The sequence below is a fragment of the Mytilus galloprovincialis genome, chromosome 11, assembly GCF_965363235.1.
Source record: "Mytilus galloprovincialis chromosome 11, xbMytGall1.hap1.1, whole genome shotgun sequence".
Lineage (NCBI taxonomy): Eukaryota > Metazoa > Mollusca > Bivalvia > Mytilida > Mytilidae > Mytilus > Mytilus galloprovincialis.
Genome location: NC_134848.1, coordinates 85,695,037 through 85,714,476, shown reverse-complemented (window position 1 = coordinate 85,714,476; position 19,440 = coordinate 85,695,037). Strand labels below are relative to the sequence as shown.

At 34.9% G+C, this 19,440-nt stretch overlaps 1 protein-coding gene across 1 annotated transcript in view; it reads left to right on the top strand.

Annotated features, from left to right (window-relative positions):
* The first annotated feature begins 1,448 nt into the window (after positions 1 to 1,448).
* LOC143052951 (uncharacterized) overlaps positions 1,449 to 19,440 on the top strand; it is a 91,187-nt gene continuing 73,195 nt past the window's right edge. Inside the window, exons 1-8 of the mRNA XM_076226131.1 lie at positions 1,449 to 1,585; positions 8,250 to 8,359; positions 11,452 to 11,553; positions 11,997 to 12,097; positions 12,603 to 12,695; positions 16,680 to 16,926; positions 17,488 to 17,605; positions 18,930 to 19,066. Coding sequence (XP_076082246.1) covers positions 8,256 to 8,359; positions 11,452 to 11,553; positions 11,997 to 12,097; positions 12,603 to 12,695; positions 16,680 to 16,926; positions 17,488 to 17,605; positions 18,930 to 19,066 — 902 coding nt within the window. The 5' untranslated portion in view covers positions 1,449 to 1,585; positions 8,250 to 8,255. The remainder of the gene's footprint in view (positions 1,586 to 8,249; positions 8,360 to 11,451; positions 11,554 to 11,996; positions 12,098 to 12,602; positions 12,696 to 16,679; positions 16,927 to 17,487; positions 17,606 to 18,929; positions 19,067 to 19,440) is intronic.

Here is a 19,440-nt window from a genome sequence, read left to right as displayed (position 1 = left end):
AAATAGACCATATGCATTGCATTATTTCTGGCTTTAAATGAAAATAAAATGAATCAAAATCTTGAGATAATTTCATTATTCCAAATGAACGATCTATAAGAAAAGAATAAATTAGTGAAATTCAAATTATCTTTATCTAACTGGTATTCGCAAGAACATGCATATTCGAGGTATTCTTTTACGTCTTTGTTTTTTTGACTTCTGTGCTCAAGTGACATGAATATCAATAATGTGGTCATTTTTTAAATTTTCCGTTTACAAAACTTTGAATTTTTGAAAAACTAAGGATTTTCTTATCCCAGGTATAGATTACCTTAGCAGTATTTGGCACAACTTTTTGGAATTATGGATCCTCAATGCTCTTCAACTTTATACTTGTTTGGCTTTATAAATATTTTGATTTGAGCGTCACTGATGAGTCTTATGTAGACGAAACGCGTGTCTGGCGTTCTAAATTATAATCCTGGTACTTTTAATAACTATTTTTACATTAAAAACATGTTAAAAAAAATGCTACATACTTGGGGTCAAATAGGGCATACTTCGGGTCAAATAGGGCAACCTTGTCGCAATAACTTGATAATATTTTAAGCAAAAATAAAATAGACACCTTGGATACAACTAATACACACTATTAGTATAAATTTAATATCGTAACTGTATATGTCTTATTTTTCACTGGTACGAATTTAGTTACGAAATTTTAACAAGTAATCAAAGATATTTAAATAGTTTTGTATCAGGAAAAAGAAATATGGATTATATAATAAAAACCTTATATCTTGGTACCATATTCATTTAATGGCGGACATCGTCTCATTTATGTTATGGATTTTGATATAATTAGGACATAATTTCCAGAGCTGACGAATTTGGAATTGGATATTTTTTTGTATTACAAAATGCATGTATGTGTAGAATCAAAAACCATAAATCATGCATCAATGAGTAAAAAGAACATATACTTCAAATAGGACAAGTTATCTTACCACAAGCCATAAAAGAAAGGAATGATTTTGTTATAAGAAAAATAGGTACGGATTATATATCCAAAATTGTATGTCAAAGCTTAATATTCCATTAGACCATCACCCATGGCCATTTAAGATTCAGCTGAGTTCTTGAGTTGAAGAATTTTTAACTGATTTTTTTCTTTATTATCATGTAAAAATAAAATACACGAATATTCTTATACGCTAAACAAAGTACACAAATCAATGAAACGAAAGGAAGAGACCATACCAGGACGTACTATTTAGTCACATGACACCAGGACGTAGAATCTAGTCACATGACGATAGCACATCCATCCATCAATATATTAACCCCCTCCGGGCTAAATACACATGTTGTGGTGTTAGTGTAATGATATTTATGTAATATTAACATCTCTTCTTAATGTTGAAAAAAAAGTGTTTTATTATTTTGTAATTTTCGTGAATTATTAGACTAAAATAGAATGTGATTACATTGGAGAACATAGTGAATAATTGTAATTGTTTGTGAACATTATTGTGAATTATTGTAATAGTTTGTGTATATTATTGTGACATTAATTTAATCATAATTCGACATACAACTATAAGTAAGTATATATAGATAGATATAAGTGACACGGTGACCCGCTAAAATTATTTTTTTTCAACTTTCATAATTTTGTTTATCATTATTATTATAATGCAATGTTGTTTAATGTTCGTGCATAGATGTTTGCAATGACAGTCGTTCGGAATTAATTTAAGGTTACAAACAAGTAGCATAATACAGAATATATAGGAAGTGGGAAGCAAATATAGGGAAAAACCCATGTTTTTTTTAAAAGAGGACGAAAAAGAAAGAACCTGAATAAACACTGATATTTTTTTACCAATCGGCATAGGGATTTAACTATGTGTTCTAAGTCGGATACTGATTTAACCCAATAATTTCATTTTAATTTTGGACATTTATTTAAACATTCTGCGGATGCTGGAACGCAGTTTAAAATGTTAAAATGCTCTCATAGGTTAAGCATCATTCCGTCGTCACTGTTTTTTAGTTCTCGACCCATGATATTCGTCAGTTTAGAAGATAAATCAGTTTGAACATAAAATGTACAACAGCCATAAAAATGTTACGAAACCAGACAACATTAATGTTCCTAAAACTAGATATGTATATGGTGAAACCTGCATACTGACATAAGATAATTTAATTAACCAATGAAGGTGCCAAAAATTTGAGCTAGACAATCAAATGAATTACAAAATTAAATACAGTAATGATAAGAACAAATAAGGTACAAAAAAACATGAATACACAGTATGCGAAAAAGAGCATGAAATACAAATACATTTAATATCTTCCTCGAATATAACATCTTTTAAGGATAGCTAGCTCAGCCTTAAAATGATTTAATGGGTGCAACGGGCCTGTCAACATGATTAACAGCCAGAGAACATGATTTGCTCAAAGAGGAACGAAAGATACCAAAGGGACAGTCAAACTCATAAATCTCAAACAAACTGACAACGCCATGACAGTGGACGTTTTAATATTTTACGAGGAGTATATTTTATTATTTAATTCTAAGGTTTCAGCTGTAGCGTGGATGGAGAATACCACTCTCTTTATGTTGTATTAATTTGGCGTCTCCATTCTGACGGCGTTCCACCAAAGCTATTATATATTACTGATTAAAGAGAGACGAAAGATACCAAAGGGACAGTCAAACTCATAAATCGCGTGAGATATTGCTCCACATGTGGCGCGCGGTAAATAGTCTAATTCGATAGTTCACATTCATAAAAGTGAGAGGATTGCATTTACGACGTAAGGAACATATCCGATATCATTTGTGAAAATGCATATAAAATATCAGCAACTCGATCTTTTCCCAAAAACATTAAGAGAAAAATTTATACACATTGCTATATAACTTACGGTCCAGACATTTTACTCGTCTTTTTATGAAAAGATCCACTTTATTGTATTGCAATGTCAGAAACCGATTTCCGTATAATTAATTTCCTTCTGTAATAACTTTCGTCAGGTGCTCACATACCATTGGTTTTGTTATACTAAATAATAAAACAATAAAAGTGGGCGTGATTACAAATTGTTTTATAGCAATACACATTGTAAACCAGGAAAAAAAATTGTAAATTTGCATAAGTTGAAAAGGATACAGATTTTTAACTAAGATTGAAAAGAAATAATAGAACTCTGGATTGATTGATAGGTTATGACGTCCAGTGGCTAATATTTCATGGATTATCACTGAACGATTTAATTCTGGAGGAAAGACCTTAAGGATGACTGTACTTAGGTGAAATGGAACAAATCAAGAATTTTAAATTGATACTTTTAATAAGAAGAGCATTAATTAAGGATAAAAATAAGCTAAAAATATTGATAGGTCATGTAGCTCCTTTTCGGGATATTTGATTTTTTAAATATGGCGGGAAAAAGCTGACTCGGACTTTTACCTTATAAATGCATTGGTATTATTTGGGTCTCAAATCAAAAGAAAGAAATCAAGAATCTGCTAAAAGTTTGTTAATTGACCTTTCATAAGCTATTAAATGTTATGTGAAAAAATAAATGGGTGTTATGGGGCAAGATATTTTACATTGTATCGTATGAAAAAACACCAAGGAGTTCGAACATGTGACACAAATTCCAAAACCTCACTTAAGTACATCCTTAAATAAATGAAAACTATTCGGCATCGATACTAACATGATTTATTTTGAAATAAGAAGATAAGATATGAGTCCTAATGAGACAACTCTCCATCCAAGCCACAACTTGTAAAATTTAACCATTATAGGTCAAGGTACGATCTTCAACACGGAGCCTTGGCTCACACCGAATAGTAAGCTATAAAAGTCCCCCAAAATTACTAGTGTAAAACATAAATTTCTAGACCTGCCAAATATCCTGATTTATTTGGAATATCCCCCTCCCCCCATGAGAGGTGTTGACCTGAATTTTGAAATTCTTTATTATATAAACTGAACTCTTCAATACAGATCTGTACATTCAAATGAGTTAAAAGGGTATTTCGGCACATATATACATCACATATATGGTCAAATATAATCATTCAAACAGTATAGTTGTTAATGTCTGTGTCATTTTTGTCTCTTGTGGACAGTTGTCTCATTGGCAATCATACCACATCTTCTTTTTATAGTTGTAGATTAAGAACACTTATACCAATAACAGAGCTAGAAGCATTAGGTGTTCTTGCACTTAAAACAGATGATCTTGGAGATTATGATAAGGGAGCTACCATTTGATTTTTATGGGGGGGAGGGGGGCTAGGATGAAATTTGAAAAAAATAGGCAGGACAGGAGTTTTGAGTAAAAAAAAAAGGCAGGATGAGACACTTGCAAAAAAAAACAAAGTCAGGACGACAATTTAGGTAAAAAAAAGTCAGGATAAACTAAAAAAAAGGCAGGACCGAACAGAGTGAAAAATAAAAAGGCAGGACAGAGATTACAGCTTAAAAAAAAATGCAGGACAAAATTTTTCATCCTAGCCCCCCCCCCCCCATAAAAATCAAATGGTAGCTCCCTAAGTTGGCAGGATCAGGATTTTTCTAAATAGACTCTGTCTATTCTTTTATGTACCTTTAGGTCTGTACATCTCACATTTATGCATCGTTGGCTTTCATGTTTTAGTGTTTGAGTGTTCCTGATGATGGTCACTCCAAAAAAAGCACGTCGGACGCAAGAATAAGAATAAGAATATTTTATTTCCAATTAAAGGGCCCTATACAGAGCTTTCATGACATCACATACAAATACGTAAGATTAGACATAAATTAGAGACATATAATAAGAAAACAACATTGTTTAATACTATTAAAAATACTATAAAAGGCCATGACAGAACCAGATAATACAATTTACATCTTTAAAATATACCATTTAAAATCATATACCACTCAAAATATGTATATTTGTGGCTAATTTGCATTTATTATTTTTGAACTTCTCCTTACCTCTAGATTTTTAGATAAATACTTTCCTAAACATTTATGTACACATTTAAATTTTCTTGTGTAAATAGCCATAAAAACTTTGAAAAATTGTCTAAAGATTGAAAATTATTACAATTTAGAGAAATTTCAGTAAAAAACTCATTTCTGTTATCAATATATAGTGGACATTCAGTTACAAAGTGTATCTCATCTTCAAATTTATTTAAAGTACAGAATAAACATTTTCTCAGTGTCCTATTCACATAAAGTTTGGCATATCTATTATTTATCGGTGTTATTTTCATTTACAATCAGCGTATAACATTTTCTAGGCATAGGTTTGTAGTTGACGAATACCACAGTAATAATATATAAAAGAGAATATCAAAAATGTGTAAAAGCAGTACGATCACAGAACAACAACAAAAATTTCTGCCCTTTGGTCGGGTTGTTGTCTCTTTGACACAGTCATCATTTCCAGCTCACAACAACCAACAACACACAATAACCGATAACACACCACCAACAACACACAACAACCGACAGCATACAACCAACAACACACAAAAATCGACAACACACAACCAACAACACACAACAACCAACAACACACAACAACCGACAATACACAACAACCAACAACACACAATCATCAACACACAATAACCGACAACATACAAACAACAACACACAATAACCGACAACACATGCTTAAGATAGACCTACATGGTTACAGACGCAGAAAGTGTTTTAGTTAAATAAGTTTTACGTGCGCATACCATGCACGATTTAGTATGAAACATAGTGGTATATGCATATAAGAAAATTTATATGAATAATCGTGAACAGGGGCGGATGCAGGAATTTTCGAAAGGGGGGGGGGGTGCTAACCCAGGGCACCCAGGGCAAAGGGGGGGGTGCAAAACATATGTCCCGATACAAATGCATTGATCGGCAAAAATAAAGGGGGGGGGGGTGCGCACCCCCGGAACCCCCCCCCTCTGGATCCGCCACTGGTGAATAGTACTTACGGAAATTTCCCCCCTTCATTTCATTTCAAATATTCATTAGTTTCAGTGGGAATACGAGTTAATGAAATAAAGAGGGGCAATAAAGGAGTCCGAGGTAGATTTAAGGGGCCCCCTTTTAGTAAAAAAAAAATATATAGGGAATCACTGAGAATCGCTTAGGAATGACTGGAGCGTGCCCCCTCTTATGCAGTCAGTGCCCCCCCCCCCCTTTTCTATGAAACTTTCTGGATCCATCACTCGGAGTCAAATATGAGTACTAATAATAAGTATAAACGGACATATAATCATATAATCATCGTCCTAGGTCAATGTATCGGGAATGACATTAAAAATCAAAATAAACATATTCCGCTTGAGGGCAATATTTCGTAAGTCAAGTTATAAACTACTTTATTATTTTACAATGTTATCCCGACTTCTGAACGATAAAACACGAATCATTATGATTAGTTTAAACATATTTATTTATAGTGGATTGGGAAACAAGTTTTTAATTTTGCAACTTATATTAATCCCTTTCCACTTTGCGGGTGCGAGTGCTGCCTTGTAGCGGCATTAGCCTACTCTTTTTCGAAATCTACAAGGGTGTTTTTAACGTGCAAGAGATATGACTCTCTCTTAACACGGGTCAGGCATTTATCGTCCCCTTCCGACGGACTATCATCGTTTCCTCAAGACCATACTCGCCAATGGTGTCAAGGGAGAGCCGAAAATCAGTCCCTGAAATTTTCATCTCGGAACGGGAATCGAACCAGGAACCTTTGTGTTAGTAGCCCAATGCACTAACCACTACACCACTATGATTAGAACACTATCACCAGGGGCAGATCCACCCATTTTAAAAGGGGGTCCCTCACCCAGGAGAAATAGAGGGATCCAACTGTATGTCCCCATTCAAATGCATTGATCGTCCAACCCACCCCACCACCAAACCTGGATCCGCCACTGAGCACATGAATACAAGAACAGTTACAGCAGTCCTAGATTTTGCTCATCTAACTTGTATCAACTATTATTTAACATACTAGTTAGTTTAAATATCAGAAGCTTTTCATATTTTCCCATTGTATTCTAAAACGAAATGACATGTTCATTTTAAAGGGTTCAGGCGCTATATTTTTTGCCAAGGCTCCATGTTGAAAGTCGTAGTTCAGGCGCGGATCCAGAGGGGGGGGGGTTCCGGGGGTTGGAACCCCCCTTTTTTTTGGACGATCAATGCATTTATTTGTATATATTTGTTTAGGGGCCAGCTGAAGGACGCCTCCGGGTGCGGGAATTTCTCGCTACATTGAAGACCTGTTGGTGACCCTCTGCTGTTGTTTTTTATTTGGGCGGGTTGTTGTCTCTTTGACACATTCCCCATTTTCATTCTCAATTTTATTTGAATGGGGACATGTAATTGGAACCCCCCCTTTTTGTCCTGGGTTAGGAACCCCCCCTTTTTAAAATGGCTGGATCCGCCCCTGTACTTTGACCTATATATAATGGTTTAGTTTTTCAAATTATGACTTGGATGGAGAGTTTTCTCAATTGAACTCATACTAAATCTTTTAATATCTAGTACGTTAAGATATAAGTAGCTTTTTGTATTTTCCAGTGGCGGATCCAGGGAAAGGGGGGGGGGGGGTCCGGGGGTTGGAACACCCCTTTTTTTTTTACGATCAATGCATTTGAATGGGAGCATGTAGTTGAAACCCCCCCTTTTTACTCCTGGTTGGTAACCCCCCTTTTAAAATGTTTTCCCCGTTTTCCCACAATATATGCTGTAGTCGAATCTAACAAAATGACATGTCCATTTTAAAGGGTTCCAACAGGACAGCCGTGATTGAAACATGGCGCAAACGGTCTCGCTCCGCAAACGGTGTCGCCCCGCAAACGGTGTCGCCACGCTACTAAAAAATGTAATAAAGGTAAATACCCCGTTAAATGGGAGGAAATGACAAAATTCACATAAATTTACCGATTATGTCTGTTTGTTTTGTTCACACATTGTTGTCAATTTAATGGAATATGATGCGACTGTCATACAAGTGAGAGGTTTAACTAGCTTTAAAACCAGGTGAAATCCACCATTTTCTTCATAAGAAAATGCCTGTAACGTGTGGAAAGTCAGGAATATGACAGTTATTATCTATTCGTTTAATGTGTTTGAGTTTTTGATTTTGCCATTTGATTGAGGACTTTCCTTTTTGAATTGTCCTCGGAGTTCAGTATTTTTGTGATTTTAATATTTTGTTTTTATCTCCAGCATAGCATGACAATGTATCTGGCAACCAGTTTTGTGGGATTACTCTATCTGGTATGCGGTGTACATGGATTAACTAAAGGAGGAGCCAACGTCTGTGAGAAAAATGTTGCGTAAGTACCTCAATGCAAAAATAGAATAACATTTTATATGATACTGCTATTACACATGTTACAGATGGAATTGTGTTGCCAGAAATGATGAACAGCTTTGAATGAAAACAGTCTGGTCAATTTAAATCAAATACAATTTTACATTCAAAGGCTCTCGTGTTAAGGTCAAGTTACATCTGGGCTATGTCAGCCTACTCACATAATTTCCTTAAATTGGCCTCCATTGAACTGTATCGGAGAATCGAAAGACTAATGCAGTGATCTTTTTTTCTGAAATAATATTGATATAATTCTTACAAAATAGGTGCTCATTTGCTTTTAGTGTACCATTTTTGTGCTGTGAAATTTATTGCATGTGTATTATGTGTTGTATTGTTATAAATGTTGTATTGTTAAAAATGTCTCATATGTCGGATAAAAGCTCATTAGAGCTTATGTTTGTCTATGTTTGTATACCTTGCCGACTCTAAATAAAACTTCTTTATTATTAATTTATTAAAGCACATAAAAGCGTAGACAAACGTTCTCTGATTTTCTCTCAATTTGTTTTTAAATTATTCATCAAACCAATTTTTACCATAGAATGCAATCAGTAATATTTTAGAAAATAAAGACAGATATTATTTTTTTCGATTTTTCAGATATTATTCAATGAGCCCAAGTTATATGCAAAATTATATCAAAACCTGTGACATAGCCAAATTACTATTCCTTGGTCTTACAGTACCGGAGATTTTCTTCCAATTTACAAGTAGAAAGCAACGATTTTAATGTCAACTTTTTATTATTTTTTTTTTATGAATTCTTCTCAATCTGATTTGTTATTTGATCTCTCTCTCTCTTTCTTTTTCTCTCTTAGGGGGTGTCGGTAGTTGGTCCATCAATATCCCACTTCCATACCCCAACTGTTAATTTACCCCAAGTCGAAAAGTTCCGGAAAATAGTCCGAATCCGATTATGTTTTTACATTTTTGGCGGGAAATCTGAATTGTTTCCCCTTTATAAAATAAAAAAAGTTTTGCCTAAGGTTTGTAGCACAGGACTAAACTCGACTACCACAAGACAGCTTCTCGGTTCTCCCTACTGTAAAAGTTAATTTTGGTACATTTATAAAATTTACAATTTCACTCATTATTTAATCTAGTCTATAAAATTCACAATCTTCAGTGACTTCACGTTTAAAACCACAAGTCATACAGCCATGGCTTGTAAAAAAATGTCTAGTGCTATGTTTGTGTCAATTTAGTGTATCTGCATTCTATCAAATTCATGCCTTTTATATTGAATAAATAAATAAATATATATTATTGAAATGATAAGATTTCGACGGCCGGCGTTTTTACAACTACAGCATGTATAAGTATTTGTATCATGTGTATAGTAAATCTTTTGTTTGTAGTCTCTAGCAGTAGCATGCAGTTCGGTTCTCTATCAATCACTTAAAGGCAAACATTCTCCTAGAGGCAATAGTTAACAACATGTGATAAAGATGTGTGTCATAAGAGCTGTATATAAGAGGGGGATAGGACCTTTATCAGGACTCAGGGATCGGGTGTTTTTAAGTTCAGGATTTCGGGATTGACCCTTTCGGGAACAGGGAATTCTTTATTCAAATTTCGGGACCTCAGGATTTGGTGTTTTAAGCCCGGGATTTCCATGCGTTTGTTTGTCCTGTTTCAGGTTAAAGTTTGTGGTCAAGGTAGTTTTTAATGAAGCTGAAGTCCAATCAACTTGAAACTTTGTACACTTGTTGCTTATGATATGATCTTTCTAATTTTAAAGCCAAATTTGACTTTTGACCCCAATTTCACGGTCCACTAAACATAGAAAATGAAAGTGGGAGTTACAGGTTAAAGTTTTTGGTCAAGGTAGATCAAGGTAGTTTTTGATAAAATTGAAGTCCAATCAGCATGATCAACCTGAAACTTAGTACATATATTCCCTATAGTATAATCTTTCTAATTTTAATGCCAAATTAGATTTTTATCCAATTTTACGGTCCATGGAACATGGAAAATGATAGTGCAAGTGGGGCATCAGTGTACTTTGGACACAATCTTGTTTAACATTTTTTTACAGTGAGTATTATCATTTAACAGTACTTAAAAATGGTCAAAAAAGCTTTAACAATGTTTAGTGTAGGGGATGAAAATAAGCAGTCAGGGGACTTACTTAAATGAGTGATTTTCTAAATCACTGATTCAAGTAATATTATTTCCATAAAGGTTGAAAGTAAAGAGTTGTCTTTCTTTAATAATCAACTATTTAAGTAGTACAAATTTATCACTAGAAGAAGTGATTTAATTTTATTGTAGTTTTAAATATAGAATACTAATGATCCAAGGACTAATTATGTTTCTAAAGCTATCAGAACCAACATCTGTGTTGTCTATGATGACCAGGTCATTTCAGGTGATGACCTTGTACTGAATCTAGGATAATGACATATAAATCACTTGTTTAAGTATCATACCTCAAATTCCTTCCAAAAAATCACTTCTTTAAGTATCATTATTCTAATAACCCCCACTAATTTCAACACCCCCGAACAGTGAAATTTTTATCGCGAACAGTAGAAGTTTGTTACATAATCTGAAAGATGAAACCTTGAATTTTACAGGAAAAATAATCCCACTGCTAGGAAAAATCTGTTGAGAAAGTATCAGTTCATTATGTAAAGCCATTGTTATAGCATTTTTTCAATTAAAATAGAATTTGCAGCTAAATGATAGCATCAAAGGCATAAACCTTGATACTTAAAAGAAGCAAAAAATTCATTTTTTTTCAATTTTACTAATGAAAAGATATTTTTCAAACCTATATGTTTAAAATTTTGGTAAAACTAAAAAATCACAATTTGTGACAAAACTTCGAATTTGCTACTCAAATAAATGATTTAAAAATCACTTATTTCAGTAAGTCCCCTGACTGATAAGGGTAGGACATGTAGGAAGGGGTACAGAAAACTCGAAGTCACATACTATTGTGTTCGGTCTGATACATTTTGTATTTGATTTTGGTTATAATTTTCATAATTTACCCATTTATTAAAATCCTCCACAATAAAATATGTCAACTAATTTCTTTTACAGAACAATAAAAACTTCATTGAAATATGTGGCTACACCATACGAGACTTGCCAGAGAACATGGTGTCTTAGTTTACTGGATTTATTTAGATGTGATAAATGCATGTAAGTACATAGCCACACCATATGTGTCAAGTAAGACAGAATATGGAAAGGGCTTTGCTCATTGTTGAAGGCTGCAATTTCTGTGTCATTTGGTCACTTGTGAAGAGTTGTCTCATTGGCAATTATACCACATATTCTTTTTTATCATGTTTATAACCCAATTTTATACCTTTCTTTGTTTGTTTTTATTCAACAACTCTGTACTGTAGTATAAAGTTTAAAAAGAAAAGAGCAACATAGTTCTGTTTTCCAAAAGGTTTGTTTAAGAAATTATTTTTTCATGCCATGGTCTATGCTCATTTTAACATGGGTAGGCAATATATTTCCAAAGCATATTAGAATTTAGATTTTTGAGCATGTGAAATAAAGCTCAGCAGTGAACTACAAAATCTTAGTTCTTCCATAACATGCTTTAAATATTTTATATGTATTGTATATTTTAGAACACGGTATAAAGCTGAACAGAAAACTGAAGAATCTAAGATTTACACCACAGAATATGTTTGTTGTTCAGGGTACATACTCAAAAGAGACAAATGCAGGCGTAAGTTTTAAATCATAACCACTTTTCTACCAATGTAATTCAGATAGAGTTATTCCCCTTTTTGTGTGGGAACATGCTAAAAAGAGACAAATGCAGACTTAATTAAGTTCTAAATCATAACAACTAATAAAGATAGTTTACCTAAGATGTAATTAAGATAAGAGTTATTTCCCCTTTGATTACTCTTTTGTGTACATACTTATAAATACCTTAACATAAGGGGAAAAAATTCTGATCAAGACAACTGCCTGTGCATCATCCCTACCTTCCATTGTTGAGCTAGTGGTTGAAAAAGTATGATGTTATATTGTCTATTTATTCTGCAAATTGACAAAGACTCTTGATAAAAAAGTAGAGGCCGGGATACAGGAGTTCCCCCCTTTCTGTAAAATGACCTCATTAAGATGCTCATAATGGATGAAAATGTTTTCGTTGAAGTACATCACTCTAAAGTGATTTATTGGCTACTAGTACTATACTATTCAATGTCTTCCTGTTTTTTCAGCTGTTTGCAGTAGTGGTTGTGACCATGGAGAGTGTGTGTCACCTAACGAGTGTAAATGTCACCCTGGCTGGAGGGGACATTCATGTTCTAGTAGTAAGTAACCATAGAAACATGGTGAATAGGTGTCACCTAACGAGTGTAAATGTCAACCTGGCTGGAGGGGACATTCATGTTCTAGTAGTAAGTAACCATAGTAACATGGAGAGTGTGTCACCTAACGAGTGTAAATGTCACCCTGGCTGGTGGGGACATTCATGTTCTAGTAGTAAGTAACCATAGTAACATGGTGAGTGTGTGTCACCTAATGAGTGTAAATGTCACCCTGGCTGGTGGGGACATTCATGTTCTAGTAGTAAGTAACCATAGTAACATGGAGAGTGTGTGTCACCTAACGAGTGTAAATGTCACCCTGGCTGGAGGGGACATTCATGTTCTAGTAGTAAGTAACCATAGTAACATGGTGAGTGTGTGTCATCTAACGAGTGTAAATGTCACCCTGGCTGGAGGGGAAATTCATGTTCTAGTAGTAAGTAACCGTAGTAACATGGAGAGTGTGTGTCACCTAACAAGTGTAAATGTCACCCTGGCTGGAGGGGAAATTCATGTTCTAGTAGTAAGTAACCATAGTATCAAGGAGAGTGTGTGTCACCTAACAAGTGTAAATGTCATCCTGGCTGGAGGGGACATTCATGTTCTAGTAGTAAGTAACCGTAGTAACATGGAGAGTGTGTGTCACCTAACAAGTGTAAATGTCACCCTGGCTGGAGGGGAAATTCATGTTCTAGTAGTAAGTAACCATAGTATCAAGGAGAGTGTGTGTCACCTAACAAGTGTAAATGTCACCCTGGCTGGAGGGGAAATTCATGTTCTAGTAGTAAGTAACCATAGTAACATGGTGAGTGTGTGTCACCTAACAAGTGTAAATGTCACCCTGGCTGGAGGGGACATTCATGTTCTAGTAGTAAGTAACCATAGTATCAAGGAGAGTGTGTGTCACCTAACAAGTGTAAATGTCACCCTGGCTGGAGGGGACATTCATGTTCTAGTAGTAAGTAACCATAGTATCAAGGAGAGTGTGTGTCACCTAACGAGTGTAAATGTCATCCTGGCTGGAGGGGACATTCATGTTCTAGTAGTAAGTAACCGTAGTAACATGGAGAGTGTGTGTCACCTAACGAGTGTAAATGTCAACCTGGCTGGAGGGGAAATTCATGTTCTAGTAGTAAGTAACCATAGTATCAAGGAGAGTGTGTGTCACCTAACGAGTGTAAATGTCATCCTGGCTGGAGGGGACATTCATGTTCTAGTAGTAAGTAACCATAGTATCAAGGAGAGTGTGTGTCACCTAACGAGTGTAAATGTCACCCTGGCTGGAGTGGACATTCATGTTCTAGTAGTAAGTAACCATAGTAACATGGAGAGTGTGTCACCTAACGAGTGTAAATGTCACCCTGGCTGGAGGGGAAATTCATGTTCTAGTAGTAAGTAACCATAGTATCAAGGAGAGTGTGTGTCACCTAACGAGTGTAAATGTCATCCTGGCTGGAGGGGACATTCATGTTCTAGTAGTAAGTAACCATAGTATCAAGGAGAGTGTGTGTCACCTAACGAGTGTAAATGTCATCCTGGCTGGAGGGGACATTCATGTTCTAGTAGTAAGTAACCGTAGTAACATGGAGAGTGTGTGTCACCTAACGAGTGTAAATGTCAACCTGGCTGGAGGGGACATTCATGTTCTAGTAGTAAGTAACCGTAGTAACATGGAGAGTGTGTGTCACCTAACGAGTGTAAATGTCAACCTGGCTGGAGGGGACATTCATGTTCTAGTAGTAAGTAACCGTAGTAACATGGAGAGTGTGTGTCACCTAACAAGTGTAAATGTCACCCTGGGGCCTAAATTAAAATATTGTTTGTTTGCCCTTTTCCGACCCTATGTTTTGAAACAGGGTAGGTAGGTAGGTAAAATATTTTATTTTTTTTCCCAAAAAAATAACTTGGCTCGGTATATTATTTGTCATGGGTAGGCAGGTAGGTATAATATTTTATTTTATAGATACAAACTCTGCATAATGTCATTTGTGTCCGTTTTGTTTTTGCAAATAAGTTTTCAGGGACTATCAGTTTTAAAAAAAATATCACGTAGAATGTGAAGCTAATTCATATGCACAGTACTATTTTGTTTTCAAAATATCAAAATATAGTGCTGTGCCGCATATCTTCAACGTTTATATGCCTGGAACTTTGAAGAGTTTGAACTTGCACTTATATTCTGTACTACGTACCTTGTATGTTTACTTAAGATTTTCTGTAAAAGATAACTTTGTACTGATTAGATCTATGTCCGGGCAGACATACATTACTGGTAGAAAAAGTCCCTAAGAGTGTTAAAAACATCGTGTGTCTTTGTTTCCAAATAAAATGCTACAAGACTTAAAACTCTGAAAATTGTCACGTATTTTACATCGCCTTTATAAATGATCTGAATGGACAACTTGGCGATTTTACTGCCAGATATTCTCCACTTTACAGGGTTTTGTCACTTCATATCAGATATAAATAATATAGCGGCATCGTTAACATTATCATCCTGATCTGCGGATCACAAAAGGCCATCCCTACATAGAATAAAACGTCCGTTTACAAATTAGTTTGTACACACGTTGATAATTTTGTATCAAACCAACTTATTTGTAAATGAGTAGCGTACGTGATTTCAGTAAGCATTCACATGCTGAACATCGATTTCAAACAAATGCTTTGAAACTTCAAATGCAAGTGTTAATGTCAAACGCTCAGGTGATACCAAACGGACTGGACCTTATACTTTAAAGATAAAACCCGAGAATTCCGGATAAAATTGTTTTGAGCGGGAAATACAAATATAAGATTTTTGGTAGGAACGAAAAAATAAATTAAAATAAAATCTTGCTGGAAAATACAAATAAAAGATTTTCAGGCGCAACGAATTTATAGGGTCGGTCGGTAAAGGGCAAACAATCAATATTTTAATTTAAGCCTGGCTGGAGGGGACATTCATGTTCTAGTAGTAAGTAACCATAGTAACATGGAGAGTGTGTCACCTAACGAGTGTAAATGTCACCCTGGCTGGTGGGGACATTCATGTTCTAGTAGTAAGTAACCATAGTAACATGGAGAGTGTGTGTCACCTAACGAGTGTAAATGTCACCCTGGCTGGCGGGGACATTCATGTTCTAGTAGTAAGTAACCATAGTAATGGATTTAAACTTTAATTGTTACAGATGGGTAAACTGACTGAGAGGGGGTAAGAGGGTCCTGATCCCGAAATCGGGGGGCCTAAAAGCACGAAATCCCAGGGTCCTGAATTTGAATAAATTTAAATCCTGAGTCCATAAATTTGGAAAAAGAATTCCCGGATCCCGAAAGGGTCAATCCCGAAATCCTGAGCTTGAAAACACCAGATCCCAGAGTCCTGATAAAGGGTCTATCCCCCTCCTTAATGTCTGGACAGGCAGTAAACAACGTCTGTTTTGTTTGATTGTGTAATATCAACTCAATAAAGTAATAAATTGAGAATGGAAATGGGGAATGTGTCAAAGAGACAACAAAAAGACCATAGAACAGACAACAGCAGAAGGTTACCAATAGGTCTTCTATGCAGCAAGTACATTACAACAGAACAATGTTAACAAAATATATAGTGACGTAAACTATGGATAAATGAAAACGGCGTTAAAAGTAGTGTTTAAGTTTGATGCTTAAGTTGAACTGTCTCTAAATTGCCAACATTAATAACATCTAGACCATTCTTCTTGAGTTATCAGTTTTGTATAAAAAAGAAGATGTGGTATGATTGCCAATGAGACAACTGTCCACAAGAGACCAAAATGACACAGACATTAACAACTATAGATCACCGTACGGCCTTCAACAATGAGCAAAGCCCATACCGCATAGTCAGCTATAAAAGGCCCCGATATGACAATGTAAAACAATTCAAACGAGAAAACTAACGGCCTATATGTATAAAAAATTACCGCAATAATAACATCTTCTTCTTGTTTTATCAGTTTTGACATGTTAACAATCTATTATTAGGTTGTAGTGATGATGAATGGGGAGGTAACTGTAAATTGAGATGTAATTGTAACGGACACGGATCATGTGACCCACAGACAGGACATTGTATATGTGCCGCAGGATGGACAGGAGAGAGATGTCAAACCCCCTGCATTGAAGGAACCTACGGACCAAACTGTCGTTTAATGTGTCATTGTCGCAATGGAGCTACATGTGATAGGACAAATGGAGCGTGCTATTGTTCAACAGGGTTTAAAGGGTCATTGTAAGTGTCATGTGACAAGACAAAAAAGCTAATTCTATTGAAAAATGGTTTGCATCCCTTTTTAAGGCCTTTCAGATTATGTCCCTTTCCAAAAAGAAAAATTTAGGATTTCTAAATTTTACATTTCTGTTCACTAAGGGAGGACATCAAAAGATCGATGTAGGATAACAAACTTAAATCAAATCGTTTTTTTGGGGGGGGGGGGTAAAATTCTGCAAGTTTTGTATATCTAAAATCGATTTTTACATATATCCCTATTGGTAAATCAATTTTTCCCAAATTAAGTTAAGATTCAGTGAAAAAACTTTGTGAATTAAGTTTTTTATCCTACATTGAACTTTTGATGTCGTCCCGAACTTTAGTTTGCCTCAACCAAACGTTATGAGACTTTTCCCTAATGCTAATTACCATAAAACATACACTACAAGTTCAAATTTTGATGACATCACTTTTACAGTTATATCTTGTTCTGTCCCTTTATAACTTTATATCAGTGTATACAAGCAGGAGCCTCTTCTGTGTCCTATTGACATATTCTCCATGTATTATTATTTATTTCAGTTGTGAAGTAAACTGTCCTGACGGTACTCATGGATCAAAATGTCAGTCAAAATGTTTATGTCAGAATGGTGCGACATGTGATTCAGCTGGGAAATGTAAATGTCCAAGAGGCTGGACTGTAAGTATTTACTATTATGAATATTCATAGCATGCAAAATAAAATTCAGAATGGAAATGTGGAATGTGTCAAGGAGACAACAACCCGACCATAGAACAGACAACAGCAGAAGGTCACTTATAGGTCTTCAATGCAGCGAGAAACTTCTGCACACCCAGAGGTGTCCTTCAGCTGGCACCTAAAGAAATATCTATACTAGTTCAGTGATAATGGATTATAAAACAATGAATTATGTATATACATATCCCTCTTGTACAAAATTATGAATATTCATGTCCTATCAACAATGAATTCTGAATTTCTATTTCCTTCTGAAAATTATGAAAATCTAATACATGAACAATGAATAATGACTATGCACATCTTCATGATCCTACTTTGTATGAATTGTGAATATTCATATCCTACACACAAATGAATTGTGAATATTCATATCCTACACACAAATGAATTGTGAATATTCATGTCCTACACACAATTGAATTGTGAATATTCATGTCCTACACACAAATGAATTATGAATATTCAAGTCCTACACACACATGAATTACAATTATTCATGTCCTACACACAAATGAATTATGAATATTCTTGTCCTTCACATAAACGATTTATTCATTGTCTACTTATTGAAAATTATGAATCTAGTCATATAATACAGACAATAATCATGTCAATACTTATATCAAAGGTGAAATGTAAGTATTGTCTGCTCTATGTCGGGTTGTTGTCGCTTTGACACATTCCCCATTTCCTTTCTCAATTTTACAATCATGAATATTCATGTTTTTACCTTCTATGAATATTAAATATATGTAGGTCTTTATATCAAAAGAAATTGAAGATGGATGGTCAGAATTCACCTCTATGGACACTTAATGATTAAAGAATAAAACAAACACATTGAGAACTTTATCAAACTAAGTAGATGTGTTATGATTACCAATGAGACAACTATTCACCAAAGTTTAAATAAAATGGATGTAAGCAATTATAGGCATCTGTTCATGAAAAATATGAAACAACACAATTGAGAATGCTAAGGACCAATTTATAACAACAATTTATGAAGAACAAATATGACTGACATGAACCAACAACAACCACTGATCAACCAACAGACTCCTCAGTTGTAAAAGGCTTAACTCATAAGATGGATACAAATAGAAATATATCTAACAAAACTAAAGTGTGGACTTGGAAGAATACATCCCAACATCAAAAGACCCTTAGTACAGATCTGAGATGTTAACAAGTTACTTTCAAAGTTTTTGAAATACTTTTCTCATAAAAGAGGTTAAAAAATACCTTTGAATATTTTTAGGGATCGATTTGTTCTGAGCCGTGCCCGGGAGGTATGTGGGGTGGAAACTGTAAGGCTCAGTGTAGATGTTACAATGGAGCAACATGTGACAGAATCACAGGACAGTGTACATGTGCTCCAGGATATAAAGGAGAAAGGTAAATATAACAGATAGAACTACTATAAGTGTACATGTGCTCCAGGATCATGGGGATATGAAGGTATATTTATATCTATGTAAAATAAATTCTGAGACGAGTGCCTGTGAATACATACATCCGTTTTTTACAGTTTATATAAGTTGTGAGAAAATACAAAACTGGTTGAAGGTTTGAAATGGGACACAAATTCAACCTACAAATGCTAGTCAGTGAATGAACCAAATACAACAGCTATAGCACCTATACAAAGAAAGAGAAACATAGGCTAAGATGGAAAAACATCTGGAATTGATATTGCCTAAATATTAAATATTGTGTTGATGAAAAACCCAATACATTAAGGAGCTTGGTGGTGAAAAACCCAATTTGAT